Source organism: Scyliorhinus torazame, chromosome 7 (genome assembly GCF_047496885.1).
Source record: "Scyliorhinus torazame isolate Kashiwa2021f chromosome 7, sScyTor2.1, whole genome shotgun sequence".
NCBI lineage: Eukaryota > Metazoa > Chordata > Chondrichthyes > Carcharhiniformes > Scyliorhinidae > Scyliorhinus > Scyliorhinus torazame.
In genome coordinates, this window is record NC_092713.1 from 94,403,567 (window position 1) to 94,427,196 (window position 23,630).

The 23,630-nt window shown below is 49.9% G+C and overlaps 1 protein-coding gene across 1 annotated transcript in view; it reads right to left on the minus strand.

Moving 5' to 3' along the window:
* Positions 1 to 11,185: 11,185 nt before the first annotated feature.
* LOC140427348 (interleukin-23 receptor-like) overlaps positions 11,186 to 23,630 on the minus strand; it is a 31,535-nt gene continuing 19,090 nt past the window's right edge. The window contains exon 4 of the mRNA XM_072512898.1: positions 11,186 to 13,759. Within this exon, the coding sequence (XP_072368999.1) occupies positions 13,136 to 13,759 (624 nt within the window). The 3' untranslated portion in view covers positions 11,186 to 13,135. The remainder of the gene's footprint in view (positions 13,760 to 23,630) is intronic.

Here is a 23,630-nt window from a genome sequence, read left to right on the forward strand (position 1 = left end):
CTGGACCCGCTCCGCCTCGTAGGACCCCTGCCGTGCCGTTTCGGCCGCCTGGAATTGGGAGTACCGGCTGGTCGCGTTCTTGTGGAGGACGCAGGTCGGAGGAGCAGAGGGCAGTAGAACGGAGCTGCTGATTGGCTGTTGCAAGGGAAATTTGCATACCTCCGTTGTGGTCACCCTAACTTGAAGGTGTACCTGAGCTAGAGACCCTAGCTGTTCAAGTGGAGACAAGCATCCAGCAGAGGGCAGTAAAGCGGAGCTGCTGATTGGCTTTTGCAAGGGAAATTTGCATTCCTCTGTTGTGGTCACCCTAACTTGAAGGTGGTTTGTGGATGAGCTGTTGTCAAGTGACACTTAAACCCAAAACACTTCTTCAGTGTTTCCCTCCCTACCCCCTCCTCTAACCAAAAAAACAACCGCTGTAAAGATCAAGAGGAAGGCTCGAGGGCAGGTAGAAGTTGAACCGTGACATCACAGTCTGCAGGTAAGGGATTGGCTGGTGACTGGTAAGTAGTTTTTCTTTTCTTTTCCTTCAGGTGTTATCGTGCAGGGCACAGAGGTTGCTGAGTGAGTGCTTGCTGAGAAGGGGAATGAATAACAGGTAAGCTCTTTCTTTCTTTCTTCTTTTTTTTTATCTAAAGGGGATGGCAGGGAAGGTAGTGCAATGTTCCTCCTGCAGAATGTTTGAGGTGAGGGACGCCGACAGTGTCCCTGCTGATTTCATCTGTGGGAAGTGCACCCATCTCCAGCTCCTCAGAAACCGCGTTAGGGAACTGGAGCTGGAGCTGGATGAACTTCGGATCATTCGGGAGGCAGAGATGGTCATAGATAGAAGCTTCAGGGATGTAGTTACTCAGAAGAATAAAGATAGATGGGTGACAGTGACAGGGGCTGGGAGGAAGCAGTCAGTACAGGGATCCCCTGTGGTCGTTCCCCTTAGTAACAAGTATACCGCTTTGGATACTGTTGGGGGGGACAACTTACCAGGGGTAAGCCATGGGGTGCAGGTCTCTGGCACAGAGTCTGTCCCTGTTGCTCAGAAGAGAAGGGGGGAGAGGAGTAGAACATTAGTCATTGGAGACTCCATAGTTAGGGGGATAGATAGGAGATTCTGTGGGAACGAGAGAGACTCGTGGTTGGTGTGTTGCCTCCCAGGTGCCAGGGTGCGTGATGTCTCGGATCGTGTTTTCGGGATCCTTAAGGGAGAGGGGGAGCAGCCCCAAGTCGTGGTCCACATAGGTACCAACGACATAGGTAGGAAAAGGGATAGGGATGTAAGGCAGGAATTCAGGGAGCTGGGGTGGAAACTTAGATCTAGGACAAACAGAGTTATTATCTCTGGGTTGTTACCCGTGCCACGTGACAGCGAGACGAGGAATAAGGAAAGAGAGGCGTTAAATACGTGGCTACAGGGATGGTGCAGGAGGGAGGGTATCAGTTTTCTGGATAATTGGGGCTCATTCTGGGGTCGGTGGGACCTCTACAAACGGGATGGTTTACACCTGGACCAGAGGGGTACCAATATCCTGGGGGGGAAATTTGCGAATGCTCTTTGGGAGGGTTTAGTTCAGCAGGGGCTTGGGAACCTGAATTGTAGCTCCAGTATACAGGAGGTTGAGAGTAGTGAGGTCATGCGTAAGGTTTCAAAGTTGCAGGAGTGTACCGGCAGGCAGGAAGGTGGTTTAAAGTGTGTCTTCTTCAATGCCAGGAGCATCCGGAATAAGGTGGGTGAACTTGCGGCATGGGTTGGTACCTAGGACTTCGATGTTGTGGCCATTTCGGAGACATGGATAGAGCAGGGACAGGAATGGCTGTTGCAGGTGCCGGGGTTTAGATATTTCAGTAAGCTCAGGGAAGGTGGTAAAAGAGGGGGAGGGGTGGCATTGTTAGTCAAGGACAGTATTACGGTGGCAGAAAGGACATTTGATGAGGACTCGTCTACTGAGGTAGTATGGGCTGAGGTTAGAAACAGGAAAGGAGAGGTCACCCTGTTAGGGGTTTTCTATAGCCCTCCGAAAAGTTTCAGAGATGTAGAGGAAAGGATTGCAAAGATGATTCTGGATAGGAGCGAAAGTAACAGGGTAGTTGTTATGGGGGACTTTAACTTTCCAAATATTGACTGGCAATGCTATAGTTCGAGTACTTTAGATGGGTCTGTTTTTGTCCAATGTGTGTAGGAGGTTTCCTGACACAGTATGTAGATAGGCCAACGAGAGGCGAGGCCATATTGGATTTGGTATTGGGTAATGAACCAGGACAGGTGTTAGATTTGGAGGTAGGTGAGCACTTTGGTGATCGTGACCACAATGCGATGACGTTTACTTTAGTGTTGGAAAGGGATAGTTATATACTGCAGGGCAAGAGTTATATCTGGGGGAAAGGCAATTATGATGCGATGAGGCAAGACTTAGGATGCATCGGATGGAGAGGAAAACTGCAGGGAATGGGCACAATGGAAATGTGGAGCTTGTTCAAGGAACAGCTACTGCGTGTCCTTGATAAGTATGTACCTGTCAGGCCGGGAGGAAGTGGTCGAGCGAGGGAACCGTGGTTTACTAAAACAGTCGAAACACTTGTCAAGAGGAAGAAGGAGGCTTATGTAAAGATGAGACATTAAGGTTCAGTTAGGGCGCTCGAGAGTTACAAGTTAGCTAGGAAGGACCTAAAGAGAGAGCTAAGAAGAGCCAGGAGGGGACATGAGAAGTCTTTGGCAGGTAGGATCAAGGATAACCCTAAAGCTTTCTATAAATATGTCAGGAATAAAAGAATGACTAGGGTAAGAGTAGGGCCAGTCAAGGACAGTAGTGGGAAGTTGTGCTTGGAGTCCGAGGAGATAGGAGAGGTGCTAAATGAATATTTTTCGTCAGTATTCACACAGGAAAAAGACAATGTTGTCGAGGAGAATACTGAGATTCAGGCTACTAGACTAGAAGGGCTTGAGGTTCATAAGGAGGAGGTGTTAACAATTCTGGAAAGTGTGAAAATAGATAAGTCCCCTGGGTCGGATGGGATTTATCCTAGGATTCTCTGGGAAGCTAGGGAGGAGATTGCTGAGCCTTTGGCTTTGATCTTTAAGTCATCTTTGTCTACAGGAATAGTGCCAGAAGACAGGAGGATAGCAAATGTTGTCCCCTTGTTCAAGAAGGGGAGTAGAGACAACCCCGGTAACTATAGACCAGTGAGCCTTACTTCTGTTGTGGGCAAAATCTTGGAAAGGTTTACAAGAGATAGGGTGTATTATCATCTGGAAAGGAATAATTTGATTAGAGATAGTCAACACAGTTTTGTGAAGGGTAGGTCGTGCCTCACAAACCTTATTGAGTTCTTTGAGAAGGAGACCAAACAGGTGGATGAGGGTAAAGCAGTTGATGTGGTGTATATGGATTTCAGTAAAGCATTTGATAAGGTTCCCCATGGTAGGCTACTGCAGAAAATACGGAAGCATGGGATTCAGGGAGATTTAGCAGTTTGGATCAGAAATTGGCTAATTGGAAGAAGGCAAAGGGTGGTGGTTGATGGGAAGTGTTCAGATTGGAGTCCAGTTACTAGTGGTGTGCCACAAGGATCTGTTTTGGGGCCGCTGCTGTTTGCCATTTTTATAAATGACCTGGAGGAGGGCGTAGAAGGATGGGTGAGTAAATTTGCAGATGACACTAAAGTCGGTGGCGTTGTGGACAGTGCGGAAGGATGTTACAAGTTACAGAGGGACATAGATAAGCTGCAGCGCTGGGCTGAGAGGTGGCAAATGGAGTTTAATGCAGAAAAGTGTGAGGTGATTCATTTTGGAAGGAATAACAGGAAGACAGCGTACTGGGCTAATGGTAAGATTCTTGGCAGTGTGGATGAGCAGAGAGATCTCGGTGTCCATGTACATAGATCCCTGAAATTTGCCACTCAGGTTGAAAGGGTTGTTAAGAAGGCGTACGGTGTGTTAGCTTTTATTGGTAGAGGGATTGAGTTTCGGAGCCATGAGGTCATGTTAAAGCTGTACAAAACTCTGGTGCGGCTGCATTTGGAGTATTGCGTGCAATTCTGGTCGCCGCATTATAGGAAGGATGTGGAAGCATTGGAAAGGGTGCAGAGGAGATTTACTAGAATGTTGCCTGGTATGGAGGGACGATCTTACGAGGAAAGGCTGAGGGACTTGAGGCTGTTTTCGTTAGAGAGAAGAAGGTTAAGAGGTGACTTAATTGAGGCATACAACACTTCCTGTGGGGTGGGCGAGCATGGCGGCCGCAAAAAAAAGAGCTCCCGCCGGTGGCCGCGATTCGCGGCGATTTCGGGGAAATCCCCAAGTCTTCATGTGCCCCCTGACTATCGTCGGCCTTTGGGGCCGCCACGAGCAGCCAGCAGGGCCGGTTTAAAAACCGGTGAAGAACCCCGCGCGGGTGTCGGGCGGCGGGGGCTGAGGCGCCGGGCCCGGCAGGTCAGAGCAGCGGGGGCGGAGCTACAGGAGGCCGAGGCGGCAGGCCCGAGGCTAGGGCATCATGTAGGGAGGGTGCTCCACGTTGGATGGCTCCCACCTAGGAGGAAGAAAAAAGGTTGAAGCCTGGTCCCAGGTGAATGCAGAGGAGAAAGAAAAAAGATTTAAGGAAGTTTGGTAAAAGTTTTTTTTTTCAAAAAAGAAGAATGTCAGATTGATGAAGGGCAGGAGGGTGAAGGGGGAGCAAGGAGAAAGGAAAGAAGATAAAAAACAATAAGCCGCTAAAGGATGCGAAAAGCAGCGTCGAAGATAGGAGGAAACGCTGGTTCGCCGCCGAAGGAGAAGACAAGCAAAAGTGTTGACAGGATGGCGGAAGCCGAACTGCAAGGCGGGGCCGCACTACTTACGGTGAGAAGATGACCGAGGTGATGGTGGTGGAGCTGGAAAAACGTTTGGTGAGGCACATGGAGGTCCTGAGGAAAGAGATGGCGGTCGTGTTGAGGTCATTGTTGGACGAGGCAATCGGCCCGATGAGGGTGAAGGTGGCAAAGGTATCGGCCGAGGTGAGAGAGCAGGGCGAGAAGATGAAGGAGGTGGAGGAGGCCGTGACACGACACAGCGACCAGGTCACCTCGATGGGGGACGAGCTGCGGAGGGTGGTGGAGGTTAACAGAGGACTCCGAGCAAAGCTGGAAGACTTGGAAAACCGCTCAAGGCGGCACAATTTGAGAATTGTGGGCTTGCCCGAAGGGACAGAGGGCCCAAGGCCAATGCAATACTTCGCTAAGAAGTTGGCGGAGCTGATGGGGGAGGGTGAAAGCCCCACCCTGTACGAGCTAGACCGAGCTCATCGGTCATTAAGGCCGAAGCCCAAAGTGAACGAGCCGCCAAGGGCAGTAATTATCTGCTTCCATAAGTTTTGCATGAAGGAGAAAGTATTAAGCTGGGCGAAGCAGGAGCGTGAGGTGCTGTGGGATGGTACTACGGTTCGGATCTACCAGGACTGGACGGTGGAGTTGGCAAAAAGACGAGCGGCGTTTGGGCGAGTGAAGGCGGCTTTGTACAAGAAGGGGATGCGACTTGGTGTGGTGTACCCGACGAAGTTGAGAGTAACATATAACGCCAAAGACTTTTATTTTGAGACAGCAGAGGCGGCTGAGGCGTTCGTGAGGGCAGAAGGCTTGGGACAGACGTGAAGAGCGGAACTGGAAGAGAGACTGTGGACTGTGTTTGAGCGGCTGGAAAATGTACAAATGTTACAACTTTCTTTTTACTGATTTGTATTGAAATTTACTTCTCTTTGCATTGTTACAGAGTTCAAGTTAATGGCGTTCTGTGTTGCGACGGTTAAATGTTATGTTAGTGAATTGTAGGGGTTGGATTGTTGGGTTTGTTTTGGTGTTTCTTTCTCTGGGACTGGGCGGAAGGGGGCGAGAAGTCTTGGCGGGGGGAGCCACCCGTGCTAGCTAACTAGTCAGTTAGTGAACGGGGATGAGGTGAGAGGAGGGCTGTGGACGTTGGAGCCTGGATAGCAGGCTTCAATGGGCCTACGAGGCAAGCAAGGGGGCGTGGAGGGATGGATGTTGGGGGATGTTTTTGTAGGGGGGGTTCTTGGGAGGCGGGGAAGGGGTTCGGTGTTAACAATGGAGAGGGGCGGGTCAGGCTTATGGGGCAGGGCCCGGGCGTATGATGATGGTGGATAAGGAAGGGGGGGGGGTTGAGAGACCCCCAGTAAGGATAATCACGTGGAACGTGAGAGGGCTAGGAGGTCCGGTCAAGAGGTCAAGGGTGCTTGCACATCTTAAAAGTTTGAAAGCCGATGTAGCAATGCTGCAGGAGACTCACTTGAGGGTGAAGGACCAGGTGAGACTTAAAAAGGGCTGGGTCAGCCAAGTGTTTCACTCCGGATTTGATGGAAGGGCTCGAGGGGTAGCGGTGCTGGTCAGCAAAAGGGTACGCTTCCAGATGGAGAAGGTGGTGGCAGATCAGGGGGGTAGATATGTGATTGTGACAGGGGCACTGGAGGGGAGATTAGTGGCGCTGTTAAGTGTATACGGCCCCAATTGGGACGATGTGGGATTCGCGAGGAAGGTGTTTGGGGCTATCCCCGACTTGGACACGCATGAGCGGATTGTGGGGGGGGACTGGAACTTGGTGCAGGAGCCAAGGTTGGACAGATCACGGCCACGCTCGCTGGTCACATCAGGGGGGCGTAGGCGCTGGCTGGGCTAATGGTGGAAATGGGAGGGGTGGACCCTTGGAGGTTCCTGCACCCAAGGGAACGGGAGTATTCGTTTTTCTCAGCGTTCCATAAGGTATACTCGCGGATCGACTTTTTTGTGGTGGGGAAGGCTTTGCTGGCTGGAATCAAGGGGTCGGAATACTCTGCAATTGCAGTGTCAGATCACGCTCCACATTGGGTGTATATGGTGCTGGAGAAGGGGGCAGCGCAGAGACCGGGGTGGAAACTGGATGTGGGGCTTTTGGGAAACCAAGTGTTCTGTGAGAAAATTGAAAAGGTAATTAAGGAATATGTAGGTTTCAATTGTACGGGTGAGGTGTCGAAGGCAGTCGTCTGGGAGGCTCTAAAGGCAGTGGTGAGAGGTGAGGTAATTTTGTTTAAGGCCAGGGTGGATAAAGAGGAGAGGCTGGAGCGGCAGAGGGTAATAGATGAGATGTTGGAGGTAGATAGGAGGTATGCAGAGGATGGGGATCCGGCGAAGCTGGAAAAGAGGAAGGAACTACAGGCGAGCTTCGACCGACTGTCCACCAGGAAGTCGGTGCGCCAACTGAGATGAGCAAGGGGTGCAGTTTATGAACATAGAGATATGTTAGCAGGTCAGCTCCAGAAGGAGGCAGCGGCAAGGGAAATTCTTCAGGTGAAGGATAGGGCAGGGAAGTTGGTGGTGGCCCCAGTGCTGATTAACAAGGTTTTTGAGGAGTTTTATGAGAGGTTGTTGCAAGTCAGAGCCACTCGGGGGAGACCGTGAGATGCAGGAATTTCTAGATGGGTTGGAGTACCCGAGGCTAGGGGAGGGGGACAGGGCTACATTAGAAGGAGCAATAGTGGAGCAGGAGATAAAGGATGCGATTGGGAGGATGCAGTCGGGGAAGGTGGCAGGGCCGGATGGGTTTCCGGTGGAATATTATAAAAAATTCAAGGATAGGTTGGCACCCCTGATGGTGGCAAGTTTGAGGAGGCGATAGAGAAGTGGGTGTTGCCGCAAACCTTGGGGCAGGCATCGATTTCCCTGTTACTAAAAAAAGATAAGGATCAGACGGAGTGTGGGTCGTATCGGCCCATATCACTTCTGAATGTGGACGTAAAAGTGTTGGTGAAGGTACTGGCGGGTAGGCTGGAGGAGTGCCTCCCGAAGGTGATAGGGGAGGATCAGACGGGGTTCGTGAAAGGGAGGCAGCTGTTTTCGAACATTAGGAGGGTTTTGAACGTTGTTATTGCACCGGCGGAAAGAAAGGAAACATAAGTAGTTGTGGCATTGGACGCTGAGAAGGCGTTTGATCGGGTAGAATGGGGATACCTGATGGCAGTGCTGGAGCGGTTTGGGATTGGACCAAGGTTTGTGAACTGGGTAAAGCTATTATATAAGGAACCGAAGGCGAGTGTCCGCACAAATAATATCAGTTCGAGATACTTTTCTCTCCACCGTGGGACGAGACAGGGATGTCCTATGTCCCCCCTGCTGTTTGCACTTGCGATTGAGCCGTTGGCCATCACATTGAGAAGTTCGGGAGCGTGGAAAGGAATAGTGCGGGGCGGGGATAGAGCATAGAGTGTCCTTATATGCCGACGACTTGCTGCTGTATGTGTCGGAGCCAAGTGCGTCGATAGGAGGAATATTGGAGCTACTGCGGGTATTTGGGTCTTTCTCGGGGTACAAGTTGAATCTGGACAAGAGTGAGTACTTTGTGGTGTCTTGGCCGGGGGTGGGGCAGGGGTGGGGGGGCTGCCATTCCGTAGAGCAGGGACTCATTTTAGGTATCTGGGGGTGCAGGTTGCCCGGGAGTGGGGGAGGCTTTGCAGGTACAACATCACTAGTTTGGTGGGGAGAGTGAAAGCCGATCTGGCAAAGTGGGATGGCCTTCCTCTGTCACTGGCGGGTCGGGTACAGGCGGTTAAAATGAATGTGTTGCCGCGATTCCTGTTTATTTTTCAATGCCTACCGATTTTCCTGCCAAAGTCTTTTTTCAGGGAGATTGAGGGAAGGGTTACCTCATTCATATGGGGAGGGAAGGTGGCCAGAGTGAGAAAGGTGCTGCTACAGAGGGGAAGGCAGGCAGGGGGTTTGGGTCTTCCAAACCTGTTGTACTACTACTGGGCGGCGAACGTGGAGAAAGTGCGGAGCTGGGTCAGAGGGGTTGATTGTCAGTGGGTCAGAATGGAGGAGAGTTTGTGTAGGGGTTCGGGGCTGAAGGCACTTGCAACAGCGCCGCTCCCGATAGCTCCGGGGAAATATTCAGGGAGTCCGGTAATAATAGCTTCATTGAAAATCTGGAGGCAGTTTCGCCAACACTTCGGGTTGGGTTTAGGGTCAAGGGAAATGCCGATTCAGGGGAACCACAGATTTGGGTCAGGGAGGTGGGATGGGAGTTTTCGGAAATGGGACGAGAAGGGGATTAAGACGCTAAAAGATTTGTTTCTTCGGGGTCGGTTTGCAGGATTGAGGGAGCTGGAAGCGAAGTATGGGCTAGAGCAGGGAGAAGAGTTTAGGTACATGCAGGTTCGGGATTTTGCCAGGAAGGAAATACTGAGCTTCCCAGAGGAACCGGCCTCCACATTGCTGGAGGAGGTGTTGACGACAAGGGGACTGGAGAAGGGGGCAGTGTCAGCGGTGTACGGAGCTATTCTGGAAGAGGATAAGGCACCACTGGAAGGGATCAAAGCAAAGTGTGAGGAAGAGCTGGGAGAGGCAATAGAGGAGGGGGTCTGGTGAGCGGTGCTCCGGAGAGTGAGTGCCTCCACCTCATGTCGAGGTTGGGGCTGATACAGCTGAAGGTGGTATATAGAGCGCACCTCACGAGGGCGAGGATGAGCCTATTTTTTGAAGGAGTAGAGGATGTGTGTGAGCGTTGCGTGGGGGGGGGGGAGGGGGGGGGGGGGGGCGCGAATCACATTCATATGTTTTGGTCCTGTCCAAAGCTAGGGGAGTACTGGAAGGAGGTGTTTAGGGTAATTTCCAAGGTGGTGTGCGTGAAACTGGACCCGGGTCCCCAGGAGGCCATATTCGGGGTGTCGGACCAGCCAGGGTTGGAAACGGGAGCGGAGACAGATATAGCCTTCGCCTCGTTGATCGCCCGAAGGCGGATCCTGCTGGGATGGAGAGCAGCCTCTCCACCCAGTGCCCTGGCGGGGTGACCTGTTGGAATACTTGACCCTTGAGAAGGTTAAGTTCGAACTGAGGGGAAGCTCGGAGGGGTTCTACAAGTCATGGGCACTATTTATTATGCACTTTCAAGAATTGGATAACATCGAACATTAGTTGGGGGGGTGGGTGGGTGGGGGGTGGGGCGGGGAGCTGTGTAAGATTAAGGGTGACTACGGGTAATCCCTGATTCCTTTTTGTCATTTGTTTATGTAAACATGCGGGCTGATGTTTGGGGGTTGGTGGGTGGATGGGATTGATGTTATTATGGTGATTGACATATTTTGCTGATTATTGTTTATTGTTGATGGGTGTAAATGCAGGAGAAAATGTGAAAAAGGAGGAGAATAAAAATATATTTTTTTAAAATAAAAAATTGAGGCATACAAGATGATCAGAGGATTGGAGAGGGTGGACAGTGAAAGCCTTTTTCCTCGGATGGTGATGTCTCGCACGAGGGGACATAGCTTTAAATTGAGGGGAGATAGATATAAGACAGATGTCAGAGGTAGGTTCTTTACTCAGAGAGTAGTAAGGGTGTGGAATGCCCTGCCTGCAACAGTAGTGGACTCGCCAACACTAAGGGCATTCAAATGGTCATTAGATAGACATATGGATGCTAAGGGAATAGTGTAGATGGGCTTTAGAGTGGTTTCACAGGTTGGCGCAACAGCAAGGGCCGAAGGACCTGTACTGCGCTGTAATGTTCTATGTTCTATGTCTCGATGGCAGTCGCTAAGGTGATGCGCTTAATTTTGAGGAGCTGCTGGCGCAGGGTGTCCGAGATAATTCCAAAAACTATCTGGTCCCATATCATGGAGTCGGAGGTGGCCTCATAGCCCCAGGTCTGCGCGAGGATACAGAGGTGTGTCAAGTAAAATTGAAAAGGCTCATCCTTACCTTGCAGGCGCTGCTGGAAGATGTACCTCTCAAAGCTCTCATTGACTTCCACGCTGAAGTGTTCCTCGAATTTTAGAAGCACCATCTTGTATTTCATCTTGTCCTCGCCTTCCGCGAATGCCAGGGAGTTGTAGATGTGGATGGCGTGTTGCCCCGCCGTGGAGAGGAGGAGGGCGATCTTCCTGGTGTCCGATGCATTCTCCCTGTCTGTGGCTTCTAGGAAGAGCTGGAAGCGCTGTTTAAACAACTTCCAGTTGACGCCAAGATTTCCAGTGATTCGGAGTGGCTGCGGCGGGCTGATGTTTTCCATGGAGCAGGATGGTGGATTTTTGAAAGGGTGCAGGTAGATCTCACAGACACTGGTTAGCTTCCACTACTGGTATCATGTCGTGTTGGGTGTTCCAATGCACAAATGATCCAACACGGCTGTGGATGGTACAACTCTGTTTTATTGTCTTAAACAATAACAATTACTAACTGCTGGCTGAGGTTCGTGCTTCACCAGCTAACCTGTGGACCCAGCCCTATCACTATCTTGGTGAGGCACTCAGCACATGGTCTATGTCTGAGTGGCACACTGTGAGCTCTGTGCTCTGAGCTATCTCCTGGTAGAATGAGCGGGAACTGTGGTGTTCCCTGTTTTATAGTGCGTGTGCTCTCACTGGTGATTGGCTGCGATGTGTGTGTGTTGGTTGGTTGGTCCAACTACCTGTCCATTAGTGTGTGTGTGATTGCACCATGATATGCTGATGTGGATATCATGACACTCTTGTGCAAGGATGAGCCTGATACAGTTTAAGGTGGCGCACAGGGTGCATATGACTCGGGTGAGAATGAGTGGGTTCTTTCAGGGGGTAGCAGATGAGTGTGAGAAGTGTGGGCGGGGGCCTGCGAATCACGCGCACATGTTTTGGGGTTGTGGAAAATTGGGAAGATTCAGGGCGGGAGTGTTCGCGGTCTTAGCCAGGATAGTGGAGGAGGTGGTGGAGCCGGAACCTTTGGTTGCGATATTTGGGGTTTCAGAGAAGCCGGAGCTCATGGAGAGGAGTAAGGCCGATGTCTCTCTGATTGCACGGCGGCAAATTTTGCTGGTGTGGCAGTCGGCATCGCCACCGGGGGTAGTGGCTTGGTTGGGTGACCTGTACAACTTCCTACAATTAGAGAGATAAAGTATGAGTTAAGGGACTCTTCAGGGGGGGTTGAAGAAAGGTGGAGGATGTTTGTGACCGTGTTTGAGTGGCTATTCATCGTGGGGGAGAGGGGTGAAAAAGGGGAAAGATCTGTACAGACTGTATAGTTGATTGTTGGGAAATATGTTTCCTGGGGTGTTTATTCGCTGTAACCTGTCCTGATACATGTTTGTAATAAAATACATTTTTTAAAAAATACTACAGATTTAAACAAAAACATTTGGAAAGCATTTAATCATTAACAATCTGGACATATACGTTTTGTATTATTTTAACATTTCTCAACTTAATTTTTATTAAAAGAAAAATATACATTTATTTTCAAATTCTTACTGTAGTGATATTTGTTCTCAATTTGGCATCTTCAAGATTTCACAATGAGAGCATCGATATGATTGTATGGTGTGAAAAAGTGTAACCGTCCTGAAACCAACATTTTCAGATATAGGTGTTAATTGTACATTATTCATGCTTAATTGTACAGAGGTGTTGGAATGTATGAACAATTCAATTTACTTCCTACAGGCAGTGGTTGTTGGGTGAGGAGGTGTACGCTTGTAATATGTAACTCACTAAATAAATATTAAAATACTGAAGATTGGTTCCAGTTCTATCCGTTATCAACTGACTTTCTGGAGTATGCTAACAATAGCATGAAACTAAATCATAAATTGTCACAATCTTCAATTGAAAAACCTGGACTTTGCTATTGTTTTCTTAGATTCAGCCGGGTGATCAAATCTAAAGGCATATTTTAATTTGTTTGACAATGGTTACATTAATGTTGAATTCCAGGCAATTAAGCAAAATTTCAGGGATCCTAATCCAATTTAACAACCAAAATTATTTAACTGGTTGCATTCACAGTTAACTCGCTCATGGGCATAGAAGCATAGTAGGAACCACATTCTTTGGTGCTCTTGACCACTTATTTCTTCTCTTAACCTTAAAATCTTCAATTCTGGTCTTTATCAAATGTTTTTCTACTTTTTCATGTAAAAGGGTTAATACAAAATGAATTGCTTTTGTTCGCATCTCATTCCTCATATTCATTCTGTGGGCAAAAAAAAAATTCAATCCCGTTTTATAATCTATAGTCTTTCTGAGCTTTGATAATTTTATAGTCAGGCCCCGACTTCTGTGAGCACAGCCTGAGTGCATGTAACCCACAAATTTACACAACATAATACAATTTCTGAAAACTAAGAGGTAAGAAAAAGATTTTGGCATCTGCTAAAGCAGTGTCACTGAATGGCCACAATCTGGGGGAAATAAGATTTTATCTCGATGGAATCTTCTGAGTGCAGTAAACAATCAACAAGTTCATCCGGTAGCAGAGTTTGTTCTTGAAAATGTCCCTCCGTTACATATATTCTGTGATGCTCATCGACTAGGGACTGACCCTCGTCCTTTTTAAAGATGTAATTGTCTGGGTCACCTTGCATCCCACTCTGACTAGATGCCAAACCTGTGTTCATATCTAGGGTGACACCAATAGTGGAAATATCAGCAATCCTGTCAAAACTCCGAGTGCTGAATCCGCTGCATTCTTTAACTTGATTACTTCCAGCCATTTGAATTGATTGGTCACCATTTTGTGACATATTTGCCAGTTGGCAGCTGCTGGAGATTTGAGGTTTGTAGCCAATGGTTTCCTCCTCTTTATTTGGTTGAGACGGATCGGAATTATGAGCCTCTGGAACATCTGGATTTGAGTTATCAAACCCTGTTTGCTCTAATTGGTGATTTCCATGCACGGTGTGGATCAAACTGTTTATTGGCAGTAAAGTTTCCTCTATTTCTGTTATTGGAGGGTCTTTGTACATCAAGAACACTGCAGATTGTAAAAAGGGAACTTCATCTTTGACCTACAATGGAAATAAATTCAAGATTGGATATCATGAAAATATCTTGGGTCTTTCAAAAGGTTTGTTGAATAAGATATTAAAAACCCCCTCATGGCTTCTATGTGGGCATGCTTCATTTGCTCATTTCCTGACAACACGTTTCCACTCATGAGTTCAGTAGTTTCATTTTCATCAAACGTTTTCAAGCAAAATCAAAAGTTTTATAACAGGAAGGCTGCTTAAAGTTGCTGCTCCAAGCATTTTACATTTTTACATTAGGTCCATTGAAACCTGTAATATGCTAGCAAGTAGCAAAATCCCTTCAGATTAGATGGAATAATAATGGGTACAGGGTGAGTGCAGTTGATTTTCAAGCTGTATTGAATGTGGTTTAAACCTAGCTCAGATTGATATTGAGTTTAAAGCCACTTCCCCCTCACATGCCTATTCCTGTTCCAACATGCTACACCATAATTAAGCTGCAGGTTTGTGAATGCATTGCTGTGTATTCCCACTATTAGCCAATTCTTCCTATGGGAAATACTGAGCACCTTAGCAGTTAAGTGTCAGGAAATGTTCCTTAGAAACAAAACAGATTTTCACTTAACCTTCAGGCGTAAAGAATCAGCTGGGTATATAAATGTTATAATGATGATTTCTAAAGGAAAAGGCTTCCCGATTGAATTCATGCTCGATTCATTGAATACTCGGAAGAGGTAACAGAGAGCAGATGAGGGTGATGTAGTAGATGTAATGTATCTAGATGTCCAAAAGTCCTTTGATAAGGTACCACATAATGGATTAATCCAGAAAAATTCCACATAATGGATTAATGAATAAGCATATGGAGGTCAGGGAACAAGTAGCAGAATGGATAGCATGCTGGCTGCAAGACAGACAGCAGTGAGAGAGGTAAAGGGTAGCTATTCCTAGAGCAGAAAAGGCTGGGGTGGGGAGTAGGGCCCCTCACAAGGATCAGTGATGAGAACATTGTTATTCATTATTTATATTAATGATTTAGACTTTAGAAATAGAATTTGCAGAGGACACCAAATTGGAAGTGGGGTGAGTGGTGGGTGGAATAACCAATAAGGAGGGCAACAACAAACTACAAAATACATGAATACACTTGTAAAATGGGGAATTAATTGGTAAATTAATGTCAATATAGATATGCGAGTTATATATTCATAACAAATAAAAGAGATCACAATTGACTTGGAAAATAAAAATCTAAATATAATAGAGGAGCAAAGGGATCTGGGAGTACAGATAAATCGTTCAAAGCAGCAACAGAGGTTAATAGAGTCAGGAAAAGAAGCAAAGCACTATTTCTAGCGGAACAGAATTGACAGTGAGCTTTATGCATGAGCAGTGGGAGAGGCCATATCTGGAGTGAGGCACAGAGAGTGTGAGTTTTAAACTTGAGAATTTGAAACAGAGTGGGAATTCGGTGCAGAATGGAACAAAGTGCTCTTTGCTTTTTGTCCTTGCTTTGGAACTTTTAAATATTCAGAGGGGGTTCTTGTCCTGCTGCCGCTGAGCCTACAGGAGAGAGAGCTGATTGGTAAGTAGTGGGTAAGGTAGGTAAGTCTTTACAAGTTTTATCACTTAAAGTTGAAAATACGTTTTGTGGTTTATAAACTGTAAGGGCTACAATTGGTAGTGGCAAGGACAACGAAAGAAGGGCCATAGAGAGTTGGATTTAATCTAATATCGAGCATCTTCCAAAGGTTTAATTTAAAGGGGTAGGTCATGGCAGGAGAGCCATTGTTTGCTCCTCTTGCTCCTTGTGGGAGGTTGGGGACATTTCCAGTGCCCTGGACCAGCATGTGTGCAGAAAGTGTATCCAGCTATAGTTCCTGGAAGCCTAGGTTTCGGAGCTGGAGCGGCGGCTGGGGACACTGTCCATGAGGCGGAGAGTGTTGGGGATAGCACGTACAGACAGGTGGTCACACCGCAGGTACAGGCTCCACATGCAGGTAGGGAATGGGTGACCACCAGGCAGGGCAAGAGAGCTAGGCAGGCAGTGCAGGGATCTCCTGTGGGAAGTGTGGGAATGCAACAGTTATTTTTTTTAAAAAAACAAACATTTTATTAAGGCATTTATAAATTTTTAACAATTTACTCCCTCCCTCCCTAGCCCCCCCCCCACTTTTGTATCTGCTGACAGCTTAATTTTCCTCAAAGAAGTCAATAAAGGGCTGCCACCTCCAGGCGAACCCTATCGTCGACCCTCTCAGGGCAAACTTGATCTTCTCAAGCCTGAGAAACCCAGCCATGTCACTAATCCATACTCCCGATTTCAGGGGCTCCAAGTCCCTCCACGGCAATAAGATCTGGCTCCAGGCTACCAGGAAGGCAAAAGCCAAAACATCAACCTCTCTCGCCCCCTGGACTTCCAGGTCTTCCAACACATCAAAGATCGCCACCTCTGCACTCGGAACCACCCGTACCTTCAATACCGTTGTCATGACATCGGCAAATCCTTGCCAGAATCCCCTAAGCTTCGGACATGACCAAAACATGTGGACATGATTCACGGGCCCCCCGCACACCGCCCACACCTACCCTCCACCCCTTAAAAGAACCTGCTCACATGGGCCACAGTCATATGCGCCTTATGGACCACCTTGAATTGTATCAGGCTGAGCGTGGCACACAACGAGGATGCGTTAACCCTACACAAGGCATCCTCCCACAATCCTGCCTCTAATTCCTTGCCCAACTCTTCCTCCCATTTTCGCTTTACCTCCCATATCGGGGTTCCCTCCCATTCCATGAGCTCTTTATAAATTTCCGAGACCTTCCCCTCCCCTACTCCCGTTTTCGCCACTTCCTTGCCCTGTATCCCCTGGGGCGGAAGGAGTGGAAAGGTTGAAACCTGCCTCCGTGCAAAGTCCCTCACCTGCAAATACCGGAACCCATTCCCATCTGGCAGCTCCTCCTCCAGGTCCTCCAAGCACGGAAAGCTGCCGTCAATAAACAGGTCCCCTAAACACTCAATCCCAGCTCGCTGCCACCTCCGAAACCCCCCATCTAGCTCCCCGCCACAAACCAGTGGTTTCCACAAATAGGTGCCCATACTGACACTCCCTCCACTCCCATGTGCATCCGCCACTGTCCCCACTCCCTCAAAGCCGCCTCTACCACCGGGCTTGTGGAGTACCGAGCCGGCAAGAACGGCAGAGGGGCCGTTACCAGTCCCCCTAAACTTGTGCCCCTACACGATGCCGGCTCCACCCGCTCCCACACCGACCCCACCCCCACTACCCACGTCCTGATCATTGCTATGTTCGCCGCTCAATAGTGGTTCCTGAAATTTGGTAGGGCCAGCACTCCCCTCCCCTCGACCCCGCTCCAGCAACACCTTCTTAACCCGCAGGGTTTTACATGCCCATACGAATCCAGAGATCACTGTGTTCACCTTCTTAAAGCCTTCGGGATAAAAATAGGCAGGCACTGAAATACAAACAAAAACCTTGGGAGAACTGTCATCTTTACCATCTGCACCCTCCCCACCAGTGACAACGGGAGCATGTCCCACCTTCGAAAGTCCCCCTTCATCTGCTCCACTAACTGAGCCAAATTCAGCTTGTGCAGCTGCTCCCACACCCGTACCACCTGTATTCCCAAATACTGAAAACTCCCTCCCACCTTGAACGGCATCTCCCCTAATCTCCTCTCCTGCCCCCTCGCCTGAATCGCAAAGACCTCGCTTTAATTTAATTTGTACCCCGAAAACCGGCCAAATGCAACTAGGATCCCCATAATCTCTCCAATCCCCCCAGCTGGTCAGAAATATATAAAAGTAGGTTGGCCGCATATAACGGGACCCTGTGCTCCCCCCCCCCCCCCCCCCCCCCCCCGCCTCCTGCACTATTTGATGCTCTCAGCGCCATCGGCAGTGGCTCTATAGCCAAGGCAAACAACAGTGGGGAGAGTGGACTTCCCTGCCTCATCCCCCGGTGCAGCCTAAAATAATCCAAGCTCACTTGGTTCGTCAGCACGCTCGCCACCGGTGCCTGGTACAGCAGCCGGACCCAGTCCACAAAACCCTGCCCAAAGCCAAACCACCCCAGGACCTCCCACAGATACTCCCACTCCACCCGATCTCCACATCCATGACGACCACCATCTCCACCTCCCTTCCCCTGCAGGACATCATAATCAAGTTTAACAGTCTTCTGACGTTGGCCGTTAGCTGCTTCCCTTTCAGAAACCCCGTCTGGCCCCCTGCCCTATCACTCCTGGCACACAATCCTCTATACTCGAGGCCAAGATCTTGGCCAGCAGCTTGGCGTCTACATTTAGAAGGGAGATTGGCCTATCTGACCCGCATTGTTCCGAGCCTTTCTCCCGCTTCAGGATAAGAGAGATCGAGGCCTGTGACATTGTTGGGGGAGTACCCCTCGCAAAGTAGCCTCATTGAACGCCCTCACCAGCAAGGGTCCCAGCTGTCCTGAAAACCTTTTATAAAACGCCATCGGGTTCCCATCCGGCCCCGGGACCTTGCCCGACTGCATAGCCTCTAGCCCCTCCACCACTTCAAACAGCCCAATCGGGGCCCCAGGCCCTCCACCAGCTTTTCTTCCACCCTCAGAAACTCCAGTCCCTCCAAAAACTGCCTCATCCCCTCCACCCAGGCTGGGGGTTGCGACTCATACAGCCTACTATAAAATTCCCTAAACACCCCGTTCACCCCCACTGGGTCCAAGATCGTGCCCCCCCCCTCTATCCTTCACTCTTCCTATCTCCATAGCTGCCTCCCATTTCCTTAGCTGGTGTGCGAACATCCTACTAGCCTTCTCCCCATTTTCATACACCGCCCTTCTCAACTGCCCACCGCCTTCCCTGTAGATAGCAACCCAAACTCCATCTGCAGCTTCTGCCGCTCCTTCAACAACCCCGCCTCCAGGGCCTCCGAGTACCTCCTGTCTACCTGGAGAATCTCCTTAACTAGTCTATCAATCCCCGTCCGCTCAACTTTCTCCCTGTGTGCCCGTATCGAGATAAACTCCCCTCTCACCACTGCCCTCAATGCCTTCCATACCATAGCTGCCGAAATCTCCCTCATATCATTTATCTCCACATATCTCCAAATGGCCTCTGTCATCCGCAAACACACCTCCTCCCCAGCTACGGTCCTACATCTAATCTCCAGTGCGGGCGCTGGCCCCCCTGCTTACTCACCTGTAAATCCACCCAGTGTGGGGCATGATCCGACACAACAATCGCCTAGTACTCGGCATCAACCACCCCTGCCAGCAAAGTCCTATCCATGACTAAAAAGTCAATCCGGGAGTACACTTTGTATACATGGGGAAAAAAAAGAAAATTCCTTCGTTCCCGGCTGCCCAAACTCCATGGATCCACCCCTCCCATCTGTTCCATAAATCCCTTTCGTTCCTTCACAGCTGCTGACACCTTCCCTGTCCTGGAACTCGAACGATCCAGCCGATCTATAACCATGTTAAAATACCCCCCCATAATCAGCCGATGCGAGTCCAGATCAGGGATCTTCCCCAGTTCCCGCCTCATAAGCTCTACATCGCCCCAGTTCGGCCCATTCAACTTCCCGCTCACCATAACGTATCTGCCCCTTGTCCGCCGCTATACTTCCCACTTCAAATGCCACCCGCTTATTAATCAGAATCGCCACTCCCCTTTTTTTAGAATCTAGCCCCAAATGGAATACCTGCCCTACCCACCCCTTCCTCAGCCTAGTCTGATCTACCACCCTCAGGTGTGTCTCCTGTATCAAAGATACGTCTGCCTTTAAGATTTTCAGATGCATGAACACGCAGGCCCTATTATGATCAGCCTGGTCAGGGGGCACCCTCCCCTGCCGATCAACCATAGCCCTTCCTAGGCCAGCCCCCAGCCCGCATCCCACACCTCTTCAGGCCCGCCCTCGGGCGCCCACCATCATCGACCCTCTCCCTGTCACCTTTCTTCAGTCCCTCCCCTGTCAGTAGACTTCTGCTCCCCCCCCCCCCCAAACCAAAATAACAGTCCCAACCCCCATCAACACATTTACCACCTGCTCGCCCCCCCCATTGCGCTTCAGTGAGCTCGCCCGCCCAGCTTGCCTGGTAGCCCCCGCCCATGGGGCCAAGCATACTACCCTCCACTGATTCCCCTTCCCCCCTGCTCGACCATCCTCCCTGTGCAAACTTTACAATCCCCAACAAACACAAAGAAGAAAAAGCAACCCACCATCCTCCATTAAGAACGAAACAAACCCAAAACAGAACAGAACAACGGCCCCCAAACATATAAAAAAGTGGTTCATACAAACCAGAAGAAAACCAAAATATAAACACTCCCTCCAGAGTTCAATGTCCTCCTTCTCCTGCCAGTCCATTGTCTCGAATAAATTCCATCGCCCCCTCTGGTGATCCAAAGCAGAGTTCCTGGCCTTCGTACGTTACCCGCAGATGCACTGGGTACAACATGCCGAACATCACCCCCTTCTTAAAGAGGGCCAACTTCACCTTGTTGAAGCTCACCCTCCTTTTGGCCAGCTCCACACCCAGGTCCTGGTAGACACGCAGCTCGCTGCCTTCCCATGTACAGCGCCTCATCTGCCTGGCCCACTCAGAATCTGTTCCTTATCCAGGAATCGGTACAATCGCACCATCACTCTCAGCAGCTCGTTTCTCTGCGGCTTCTTCATAAGCGCCCTGTGCGCCCGGTCCACCTCCAAGGGCCGAATGAACGCTCCTTCACCCAGCAGCTTCTCGAACATTTGTGCCACATATGCACCAGCGTCCGTTGCCTCACTGCCCTCAGGCAGGCCCATGATTCTCAAATTCTGCCTGCGCGACCTATTCTCCAGGTCCTCCACTTCATCCTGCAGCCTCTTCTGATGATCTCTCATCAACCCCATCTCCGCAGCCATCGAGGCGAGCTGCTCCTCGTGCTCTCCCTCTGCTTCCTCCACCTTCCGAATCGCCTGGCCCTGGGCCTCCAAACTCATTTCCATGTGGCCGATCTCCGTCTTGATAGGATACACCACCCTGGCCAGGTCCTCCAAGTTCACTTTCCTCTGCTGGGCAAACTTGTCGTGGAGAAAGGTCACTAACTGCTCCATCGACCACTGGGCTCGGACCCTGACCCTCCACCATCTTCCCCTGTGTCGCAGGCTCCACATCAGCTTTCGACAATTGTTCCCTCATTTTTTGACCACTTCTGGTCCATGAATTCATAATCCATAAACCGGTGGGATACTCTCTTCTTCCACCTCTCCTGCACCTTATACCATCACTCAGCTCCGCCGTTAGCCAGGGAAAAGGTCCAAAATGTCCACCACGAGTGGGAGCGACCAAGGACTTCCGCTTGTGACCATGTGTAAGGTTTTCGGGCAATTCGGCCTTTTGGACTGCCCAAGAATAAAACCCAGAGACTGTAAACTGACTTTTCAGCCAAGAGAACGTAACCAGATTTCCCAGCAGGCTTGGTCCGCTGAGCTGAGTAGGGGCATAGGTATTTACAAACCCCCCCTAGGAGCTACAAGGAAGAAGGAGCCAGACAACGAGATAAGATTAACACACAGACAAAGGGGCACGGGAATACACAGGGGGCCTGCCTGCAAGCAGGACAATGGGATGGTCATAGCCCCATGCAGATGTAAATGACTTGGCCTCCACCAGAGTAGAATCCAATTAACACCCCATCAACATAGCAAGGTGAGAATAGCAGCCATCTCCGGAGCAGCTGGAAGACCTTTTGAAAATCTTCACAAGAGAGCCTAACCTTGTTATCCTAAAAAGCAGACTGTCTGGGCTCAGTATATTGCGCTGGAAAAGCCCCTTGAAGATAAGCGGTAGAAAAAACCAAGTTGGAGGCGGACCTGGGGGAGGTACTCCAATCTTGACAGAAGCCACCGGCAGGAACTCACTGGGAGGAGGGGGCGGAGTCGGCGCCAAATTCAAATCGCGGCAGGCCTGCCTGGCTGGAAGGAGCGGACCTGCGAGGAATACCCGGAAGCAAACAGCTCTGACCGGCTCAAAGGGGGCGGGACCAGCGGGAACTTTAAACTTGGACTGATACAACGCAAAGGAGGAGGAAAACCCGGAAGTCGACAGCTCTGACCGGCTCAAAGGGGGCGGGACCAGCGGGAACTTTAAACTTGGACCGATACAACGCAAAGGGGGAGGAAAACCCGGAAGTCGACAGCTCTGACCGGCTCAAAGGGGGCGGGACCAGCGGGAACTTTAAACCTTACCAATTTAATGCAAAAGGGGCTGGCAGAACACAGGAAAAGCCTGGTAAAACGGGTATAAAAGGGGCTGTGTTTCGATTGAGGGTCTCTTGGCTCGACCTCTCCACCTTTGACTTGACCTCCTGCAGCCTGTGACTGTAAGTACCCTGCAGCAGCTTGCGAAACTCCCTTGACTTTGATAGTGGTTGAGGCTTTGGGGAAGGGGACTTGATTTGTGTTTTGTGCCATTGCTAAAACTGTGTAACAATAAGATTTTTCGTTGTGTCCGTTATAGTACTTTCTGAATAGACTTAGTTTGTGTTAGAGTTTAAGATTTTATTATAATTTCTTCTGTTTGATGATTTTGACCTGGGTTTTGCAATAAACCTTGATTTGCTGATAATTGGAGTCGTTTAAATTCTTCAATCTCTCACCAGCGATCTCTGACCAAGTCATTGTTAAAATATTCCTCACCTTAATTCCGGGTTCAAGAATCTAGGGTCATCTTGAGCGATTCACTCAGGACAGGCTGCTGGTTAGGTAATAAACAGCAGTGTCCTATTCTCTCTCTTGGGAAAGCTACTCCAGCGAAGTAGGAACCGGGTGGGTGTTGCACCACCGGCAAGAGAGAGAATCACCTGGGCATTGGTAGGGGTCTGGAGATCTGTGTGATATAAGCCTCAGGCTTCCGGTTAGGGATAAACGGCAGGCTTGATTCAGTGCTCTCTTCAGTGGAGGTGTCCCAGTGCGGCATCCCCTGGCCTCTGAAGTTTCAGTGCCAGCTGGAGAGAGACACACACAGATACTCAAACCCCAGATATCGGCCCAGTAGTGGAGTAGCAGAGATGGCACCCTCTACAATGGCGACCGCGGCAGGACCCCGGTGGTTTGGAGTATGTGACTTGGCAGAGGGGGTGAGGGAACGAAGTAAAATGGAGGAGAGAATCTTCTCGTATATGTGGAAAAAGGTCAACCTCACCAAACCTTGGATCTCAGAACTAATCAATGCGGAGCAACCGGTAATGGCAGCAGCTGCATGGACAGAAAGTAAGGCGCACAAAAAGCACTTGGAGAAGGCAGTTTGGCTGGTCTGCCTGTCTCAGCAGGTAGTCATAACAGAGCAAAGGGTCGAAGAGTTAGAGCAGGAGTTGGGAGAAGTGAGGGCCAGTGCAGGGGACAGCGCTAGCGCAGCGGAACGACTGCGGGAGGAATTGGCAGAAAGTAAACAGGACAGCGCGAGCGCAGCGGAACGACTGCGGGAGGAATTGGCAGAAATTAAACAGGACAGCGCGAGCGCAGCGGAACGACTGCGGGAGGAATTGGCAGAATTTAAACGGGGCAGCCTACAGGAAAGCGAGTCTAACCGGTGCGAGAAGGACTATCTCCACTGCCAGATAGTGGAGGGTAAAGAAAAGGAACGGAGGCTCCAGGAACTCTCTGCTCGGAGTACAGAGCAGTGTAGGAAGCTGGAGGGGAAGTTCCGGGACATCCAGGCAGCGTACCGAGTGGCTCGCGAGGAAGTAGGGGACTGTGCTCATGGGCCGTGCCAGGCACGAATAACGGAGTTGGAGGAGGCCTTGTCCAAGGTCAGGGGACAGGTACACCTGGTAGGTCCAGGGGGGTTCCCAAGGGGCAAGGTGCTCCTCGCAGCGGATGATTCCCCACAGGCCAAGGGGAATAGACCGC